Source organism: Salpingoeca rosetta, assembly GCF_000188695.1.
Source record: "Salpingoeca rosetta unplaced genomic scaffold supercont1.15, whole genome shotgun sequence".
NCBI lineage: Eukaryota > Choanoflagellata > Craspedida > Salpingoecidae > Salpingoeca > Salpingoeca rosetta.
In genome coordinates this window covers 1,510,363-1,519,553 of record NW_004754919.1, presented here as the reverse complement: position 1 = coordinate 1,519,553, position 9,191 = coordinate 1,510,363, and the positions used below count along the sequence as shown (strand labels likewise).

The 9,191-nt window shown below is 55.1% G+C and overlaps 1 protein-coding gene across 1 annotated transcript in view; it reads right to left on the bottom strand.

The window, feature by feature from the left end:
* Positions 1 to 4,849: 4,849 nt before the first annotated feature.
* Positions 4,850 to 9,191, bottom strand: part of PTSG_12398 (uncharacterized protein) — a gene marked incomplete at both ends in the record, with an annotated part of 6,441 nt that continues 2,099 nt past the window's right edge. The window contains 12 exons of the mRNA XM_004992950.1: positions 4,850 to 5,003; positions 5,219 to 5,276; positions 5,583 to 5,668; positions 5,918 to 5,975; positions 6,173 to 6,292; positions 6,555 to 6,606; positions 6,793 to 6,916; positions 7,244 to 7,373; positions 7,527 to 7,591; positions 7,938 to 8,017; positions 8,361 to 8,635; positions 8,854 to 9,018. Of these exons, the coding sequence (XP_004993007.1) occupies positions 4,850 to 5,003; positions 5,219 to 5,276; positions 5,583 to 5,668; positions 5,918 to 5,975; positions 6,173 to 6,292; positions 6,555 to 6,606; positions 6,793 to 6,916; positions 7,244 to 7,373; positions 7,527 to 7,591; positions 7,938 to 8,017; positions 8,361 to 8,635; positions 8,854 to 9,018 (1,367 nt within the window). The remainder of the gene's footprint in view (positions 5,004 to 5,218; positions 5,277 to 5,582; positions 5,669 to 5,917; positions 5,976 to 6,172; positions 6,293 to 6,554; positions 6,607 to 6,792; positions 6,917 to 7,243; positions 7,374 to 7,526; positions 7,592 to 7,937; positions 8,018 to 8,360; positions 8,636 to 8,853; positions 9,019 to 9,191) is intronic.

The following is a 9,191-nucleotide window of genomic DNA, read 5'->3' as shown; positions in this document are numbered from 1 at the left end:
TCACTCGCAAGCACTCACAACATTCCCTACTCCCATTGGATTCACCCTCGTCTACTCACTGCAGACACTTCGTGTGTACGCTTGCTTGCTCTGTGCGTGTTGCTTGCAAGCACCCACAACTTCCCTTGCATCCACCTTGTTCACTCCACAACGCTCCTCAGTCTACTCACTCGCCACTGTGCCACAGCATCACCCACCATGCCTGCACGCATCTGCAATCGACCCTTTCTCAATCCACACCATCACTCACCCACCGCTCTGTCACCCTCTCGACTTCACTTCACTTCACTCCACTTCACCCAACAGCATCGCCTCGCTTCTTGGATTCACTCCCCAACATCACCTGCGCTTCCTCTCTCGCCTCCAACAGCGATATGATCAGGTGTGTACGACACTCGGTGCATTCGCCTTCTCCTCTTCCCACTCCACCTTCTCTCTTCGCACATGCGTGCTACTGCTTGCAATATTTCTGCTTCTGCTTCCTTTGCTCCACCTCCACAACACAACACACAACAACACATCCATGCATGTGCTGCTTTGTCCCTTTGTCTCACCCTTCACTCACTTGTTTCCTTCTCTCTCCCCTTTGCCTTTCCACATTCCATGTGTTGCATTGTTGCTTTGCACTTGTTGCCACATGCTTCATTCACCCTCGTCTCTCTTCCTCTCTTCCATCTACTCAGTGCCACACAGCACATCTCCACGCAACATCACTCGTCCTTCACTTCATTTCACACAGCACCACAACCAACCCATTGTGTGCATTCGTGCTTCCCTTCGTCCCCTTATTTCACCAACTTGTCACCACAAGCCTTGTTTGTCTATTTCACCTGCGTTCCACCACCCCTCCTGTCTTGTTTCAATTCTTGCCAGTGCTGTTGTTGTTTCCATGTGCTTGCATGCCTTCCCTTGTCCTTGTTCACTACTTTGTGCCGCCACTCCTTACCTTCCCTCCCTTACCTTCCCTGTCTCGTTCATGTTTCATGCTGCATGTGGTCCAACACATCATAAACCCATCAAGCTCACACTGCCACCTTCTTCACCATCAGCCCTGTTCACATCCGCCACCACCACCAGTCGCTGCCACCATCACTCTCTTCATCCTTTCCCCCACTCCCCACGCTCACAGCTGCTGCTGTCCTCACCTGCATGCAACACCCACCCCACAGCCACATGCCCAGCCACCACCAATCCAATCATGTCACAACAACACACACTGTGTTGACTGCACTGCAACCATCCACAACCATCCACCACCAGCAGCAGCATCACACGATACACACGGCTGCACATGCGTGTTGCATTGTATGTTTCCACTTCACTTCAGCAACACTGCAGCAAGCAAACACATACACGCACACACGTGTCAAGAACAAGCGAGAAAGCATCCCATATCAACTGCAAGCAAAACACAACACACACACAACAACAAGCGACAGCTCCGTGCTGCGCCACACCGCTTCACTCCCCCATCAACCGCCATCATTGCCTTCAGCCAACAAAAACAACAACAGCAGCAGCAGCAGTGTGCATGCTGTGGCAAGAGAGAAGAGAGAGAGAACAGAGAAAGGGAAAGGGAGGGAGGAAGGATACAAGGAGAGAGACGTGCACGCTGTCAACAACAACACAACACAACACACACACAACACAACACCACCCGCTCACGCTCCCCTCCTTCTCCAACAAGGTGCGTGGTCTATGGCAGCCCCACGTCTTGTTTGCTTGTCCTGTGTCCATGCTTGCTCGTGTGTCCTTGCTTGGTTGTGGGTGTCATGCCTTGGGTTCCAACAAACGGCCTGCACTTCCCCTGCACAAGCGTCCATGTGTTTGTGTGTGTGCGTGTGAGGGGATGACGAAGAGGGAAGAGGAAAGGGAGTAGAAGAAGAAAGGGAGAGATGGGAGGTGCGTGAGCACAGACGATGGTGATGGGCGCACACGACGTGGCTGTGGTGAACACACACACACACAAGCACAGAGAAGCAGCAACGCACAACAAACACAACAGACAAACAGGGGGAAACAAGAGCAGCAGCAGTGGCGCAACACACACGCACACACACACGCACCGAGGGAAGGACATCAGCCAGCCAGCATCATCCAACACGCCTTGCATCCACTGGTCCATCCATGCAGCAGCGATGGTGGCAGCAGAGGGAGAGAGGAGAGAGGGGAGACAGGGAGAGAAGGAAGAGTGTGCCCTGCCTTGCCTGCCTTGGCCGCCTGTGTGGGGATGTGTGTCTGCACGCACACCCACTGTGTGTGTGTGTCTGTCTGTGTGTGTCACCATCAATACAAGCACATGTGTGAGACAGAGGGAAGCAAGCAGCCATCACACACATACACACATACAGTGTGAATCACAAGCAGACACAGCATGAGCGACATGCACGCAGTCACAGTCACACGCACATGCAAGTGCAACGCACCGTGAGGTAGGCATCAGACTGCCTGTCACCATGTGTGCGTGTGTTTTCACACTCATGTGTGTGGGTCGATGCAGTCCATCATCCATCTCTGTGCGTGAGCCAAATACATCCACAGCAGCAGGAGTGCGTGTGAGATCACAACACCCACCACAGCCACGTCCCACCTCTCCCTCCTTCACACACAAACACAAACACCCACACAGCGGTCAAACCAATTGACAAAACTCACCCAAACTCACGGTGCCAGCGTGCCATGGGCCTGTGCAGCACATATGTGACCCTCACCGACCATGGGCAACGCCTTGCATGCCTTTGGCCCTGCACACATCCATGGTGTGGGCGGTGCTGTGCGTGTTGTCTGTTTGCACCTGTGCACCATCACACCATCACCCACCACACCCCACACAGTCCATGGAACCAAACGAGACCACCCACAACAGAACCGCCAGTGAGTGCCCGTCACAACGCGCACCCTCGCCCTCCTCTCCACCAACCCTGCGCCAGCCACGCACACGAACAACGCAAGCCACCACCACCCACTCAACACACACCTTGATTCGCGTTTTGCCTGCTGCTTTTGCTTGTTTGTGTGTGCGATCTTGTTGGTTCGTGTTTGGGCGATTTGTGGAAGATGCCACAAATAATCGCCCACTGCTGCGTTTGTGCGGCAACTGCTGTTTGCTTTTGGCTTTGGCTTGTTGAAGGGCGGACTTGGTTGGTTGCTTGGTTGCTTGGTTGGTTGGTTTTCATGAGACAAGAAGAAGGGGGAGAAGGCGGGGAAGGGGAACAGCACTGTGTGTGTGAATGCAACGCAGGTTCACAGGCCTTGCAGGCTGAGGAGGGGCAGGGAGAAGAAAGGGGAGAAGAAAGGGGGATGGAAAAGAAGAAGAAACACACACACACACACGCACACAGCTGTGCACAGCATGCACCCCTCTCCTCCCCTCCCCTTCCCTTCTTCGCTTCCTCCTCCTCCCTCCTCCTTCTCACAGTCACAACAGACAACCAACAGCCACAAAGGGCCGGAAGAGAAAACAAACAATTGGGGAGGGGGCAACAGCCACCCAGCCAGATCGCCATGGAAGAAAGCGGCGAGGCGATGGAGGGGGGAAAGGAGAACACCGTCCATCAACACACACGCACGCACATCTGTTGGGAGCACAACGTCTTGTGTCCTTGCTTCCCTCTCCTTCCTTTCCTTGGCCTGGGTTGAGTTGGGTTGGTTGAGGTGGCACAGCTCGCCATGGCGTGTCATCCGTGTGGGTGTGGGCATGGGCATGGGTGCTGGATGTGGATGGGTTCCTCTGTGTGTGTGAAAAAGGGGGTTGGAGGAAAACAGTGGAAGGGGTGACAGCAGCTGAGAGGAGGAGGAAGGGGAAGGAGCAAGAGGAGGGGGTGGATGTGAGCACGCCATGCATGAGTGAACAACAACCACAACACATGCGGCGTGGGGGTGATGATGATGTGCTTGGTGTTGCGTGTTGTTGTGATGACACAAGGACACGAAGGTCAACCACACACGCAATCACACACACCTCGTCGTCGATCAACGCATCTGCCCGACATATGCGCACACGCACATCTGCAGTCACACACACACACACAGTCAGACATGGCATTGCAGAGTGAGACGGTGCACCATGCACACGCATACATAACAATGCAACCACCATAACCACCACAACAACCACAACATCTCTCCCCTCATCTCCATCCCCCAAATGCACGGTAACATGACCAGGTGCACAGCCGTGGTGGTGATGGTGGCCATGATGAACGCCTTCCTCCCACTTGCCCCCTCAACCCCTTCCACCAAAAACACGCACACCATTGCGTGCCCTCACCTCGTGCATCGTGTCGCTGTCGGCGTGATTGATGGCGATGTACACACACGCACACGTGCACACAAGCACACATCGCTGTGTGTGTCCCCAGTTGAGATGAGCAACGGAGGGAGGGAGAGAAATGGGCGACATGACATGATTGGCCAGTCAACCCCAGCCAATCCAATCCAGCATCCACCGCCGTGTGTTGCCTGCTGCAGTCATCACCACAATCACACAATCACAGGTGCAAGCAAAAGGAATGAGCCACTGATATATGTGTCATTGTCATGTGATACCACCAAGGACATCACGTGCATGTGTACACGCACCCCCATTCCCCCCAACCAACATCATCGCCCTGTTATCACTCCCCCTCATTCTCCCTCCTTTCGCTCTGCACTCCCACGTCGCCCCATCACCACCACCACCACCACCATCACCGTGTCACTTCCCTCCTTCCCCCTGCTTCTCACCACTCCACACAACTCAGTCCACCACCAACCAACCAACCGCTAACAATCATCCTCACCTGTGCTTGGTGCAGCCAGACAGCCAGCCAACGTGCCAAAGCGAAGCCAGAACAAAAGGGAACCGCAATCACATGCCACGGTCACCATCGTCATCGCTGATGGAGCAGAAAGGGGAGATGAAAGGGGGAAGAGTGGTGGGCACGGGCCGTGTCCAAACACCGTGCACAGCGCACACGCGCAACGGCACCAGCAGCAGCGAGCCAGCCTGCCTGCGTGTATGCCTGTGAGGCAAGGAGAAACCAACCAGAGACGAACAACGATGAGCGGTGGTGGTGAGGACAGGAAAGGAGGGACACAAAGGACCACGCATGGGAAAATGCAGCATGTTGTGGGCGGGGTGCATCACCTACACACAAGACCAACGACACAAACACCCAACAAGCAAGCAACCAAGCAAGCAGGCACACCACCACCGTATCCACCACTGCTGAAATACCTGTGTTGGCCGCTGTCTCGATCACGCCTCAACAGCTCCACACATCGCATGGGGAAGGCTGATGATGATGATAACACAGAGCAAAGGCGATTGGTAGGGCAAAGGGGGGAATGAAATCAGTTGGGGAAACCCCACACAACGTCCGCCTGCAGCCACGCACACACGCACACACACACATTTGAGTTGTGTGATTGATTCATGTGAGACACACGTCAGTGCAACCACCCCACAGCCAATGCCTGCTGTGGTGTGTTGGCATGTATGTGTACATGCGTGCGTTTGCGTGTACGTGCGTGCGCATGTGTGCTACCACCCCATCACATACACACACACACACAGAGCACACACAGCGGCAGCGTCTCACCTTGCGCCTTCTTCTTCCGCACATTCGTGTGTGCGTGTATCGCCCTGGTCGTGTCATGAGGGCTTGGGAAGAGAACGGCCACCGTCCTGTGCAAAATCACACACATGTACACACGCGCAAGCGCAAACAACCGAATCAGCAAGAATGTCACGACAAAGTGAGCCTGCATGGCAGAAACAAACCACATCCACCTCCTTTGTCACATTCGCATCACTCAAATCACCACCTGTGCACGCACAATTCACATCCCCACACACAGACACCACATCACCACCACCACAAGCATCACACCTGCACATGCGTGTGTGTGTGCCGTCTACATCCACCACAAACACTCACCACCACCAGCGTCGTCGTCATGCGAGGCAACGGCACACCGACGTACATCACACCCTGTTTGTGTGTGCGTGTGGAGAAAGAGGTGAGTTGTCACAGAATCGGGCTGTCAACGACAACAACACCCATTGCCAGCACCAACAGATCCAACGACATCCAACCAGCACTTCACAATCACACCCACACATGCTGATGTTCACACCCAACACATCACACGCCACCCACATCACCACCACCACCACCATTCATCTCACCTCCACATTCACGGTCGCAGCCGCTGTTGGTGACCAATGACGATGACGAGGACGAGGAGGAGGAGATGGCCCAGAGGCAGAGGGCCCGTTCATCCAAATGCAGCCAGCCATCAGCTGCTGCTGGTGGTGGTGTTGGTGGAAACGGTGAAAACAAACGGCCCCTTGCCATGCCGTGTCCTTTGCTCGCTCGCTCGGCTGCTTGCTTGGTCGGTTGGATAGATGGAGACGGATGCATGGCCCTGTGTCCAAATCAATCGAAAAAAAAGGGGGAAAAAGAAAGACACATGAGTGGACAGAACAGACAAGGAAAGAGGGAAGCGAAGAAGGAAACATCACATGCCAACCAACACACGCACACACACATCTCAGTCGCCCTTCTCACCTTCATCACTCGTCATCTTCATCGTCGTTGGTTCCACCGCTTCATGCGCCTCCTCAACGCTGTCAAATGTGTGTGCACGCACACAAGATGGGAAGAATGCAGGGGGGGTGAGGTTGACAGCGAAGCATCATCAACCGCACGCCAGCCTCATCCAACCGCCCGCATTGACACCCAACCACACGCACGCATGTTGTCCCACTCACCACCATGCACACACACACACACGCACATTGCTCACCTCATCATGAGAGCGAGTGACATGTGCAAGGTCTGCCTCACGCCAGATTGGGGCTGGTGTCAGCCGGCGTGTGATGGCGGCTGTGCGGTCGATGGTGATGGTGGTGATGATGGTGATGGCCGAGCTGAGGTGGAAGAACGAAAAAGGAGAGAGAAATGGGAAAGGTGGATGATGATGCTGATGGGTCGTTCATGGCGGCTTCCTTGCCCTCTTCTGATGTGGCCCTGGTGCCCATACAACCAACACACACAACGAAAAGACACAACGACATCATCACACACAACACACAGGTATGGCATGTGAGCACAGCAGACGCGTTCACCTTCCTGCTCCCTCCTCTGCTTCCTTCTCCTCGCCGCCCTCACCACACACACACACACACACACACACACACACACACACACACACACACACACACACACACACACACACACACCTGCTGGCACATGACTGCGTCGCTGTGGTTGGATGTGACCCCCCCCCCCCATGACCATGGATGTGTGTGTCCACAGCTGCTCCTCCCAACCCATCATGTGTGCACCCGCCCATCATCCTCCAACGATCGTCACGCAGTCGCCCCCCTTGCAGCCACATGCACATACACATGGCATGTGAGTCGCACAGCTACACTGCTGCACGAGGCACAGCAGCAGCAACAGCAACACCGCACACACAACAGCAGCAACAACAACACATGCACCATGTGCCAACCAAAGCATGCATGATGGGCTCACCTTGCTCACGCATATGGGAACACTGCATGAGCACAGCAGCGGCAGCCGAATCGGGGGAGTTGCTGCTGCAGCAGCCGGCATGCGAGTCCGCTTCCATCAACATCCTGATGTGTGCTGGTACCTCACCACCTGTGCATGTGTGTGTGCGTGTGTGCGTGTGGTTGCAGGGAACGTGAGTGGGAACACAACACAACAGGCACAGAGCAAGCCATTATGTCAGCACAGCAGAAGAAGTGAGTGACATCACACGCACCACGTGTGTGCGTGTGTGTGTGTGTTGGCGTGTGACCATCATCCCCCATCATCCCTCCTTCCTCTTGTTCCCTTCACCGCACCCCATCACCATCACCACAACCCCATCCCCATACTCCATCACACACATCAACCAACCACCCATCACCACCCACATACCATGTGTGAGGCGAGTGCAGCTGGCACGCGTGACAAGTATCCTCGACATTTCCCTCATCCTGCTTGTGCGTGTGCATCACCTGTAAGCGTGGTTGTGTGCGAGCACCAGCATGGTAAATGAGTGAGTGGGAGGGAAGAGGGAGCATGGATACTTGCGCAGCTACCTGCTGCTGCCACTGCTGGTATTGCGCATGCGTGTGTGTGTGTGAAGGAGAAGAAAGGGAAGACAGAGAAAACAGAAAAACAGAAGGGAAGGAACAAGACATGCTGTACCCCATCCTTCCCACCATCCCTCTGCCTCACACCATCCTCTGTCACCAGCCAGCCAGCCACACCACACCCAGCATCTCCCACCCCACCTCATCCATCCATCCATCCAGCCAACACACATCTCCTCTCCCTTTCCCTCTTCTTCTCGCTCACCTCTGCTGCTGCTGCTTCCAGCCTAAAACGCAACTTGTGCTGTCGCCACCTGTTCCCAGCTGCAAACAGCCAGCTTCCGTCAGCATTGGGCGATGGGTTTGTTGCTGCTTGCTTGGTTGGCTGGGGAATGTGCTCAGCAGCAAGTGGTGGTGGTGGTGCATCCTCTGCTGCTACTGCATCGGCGGTGGAGGGTGTGTTGGCTGCTGCTGCTGCTGTTGTTGTTGTTGTGATGGCCGCCAGGGAGGGCGAGAAAGAGAGGGAAAGACGAGCAGCGGCTGCAAGGTGGAGAATGTGCAGGTGTGCAGGCGGTTGTGTGTGAGAACGACGAATGAGACAACGCATCAAGCAAGGCAAAACAGGCAGCCGCACGACACACATGCATGCACATTGATGTGGGACAACAAGGGGAGACAGGAGCAGCAGAGACAGCGACCACAAAACACGCACACTGATGCGGTGCGCAGCATACACACATGCATGTGCAGTGATGCACTCACGTTGCTCATCGCTCGCTTGCTTTGCGGTGTGAGTTGCTGCTGCTGCTTCCGCAATCGCACAAGCGTGGCTGGATGGTCATCACATGGCAGCGCCCGTCTGTTCATCCCACCAGAGCAGTGGTGGTTGGTGGAGGGGGAGGACAGCTGCCGGCTCAAGGGCCCTCTGTGGCGACAGCAGAAAAAGGAAGGAGGGAGGGAGGTGGTGGTGGTGGTATTGAGAGTGGGAATGGAAGGATGTGAGCAAACACACACGAAAATGAGAGGTGGTGATGATGGCGTGTGGGTGAAGTGGAGAAGAGCACGTACACATAGACACACACACACACACGCACAC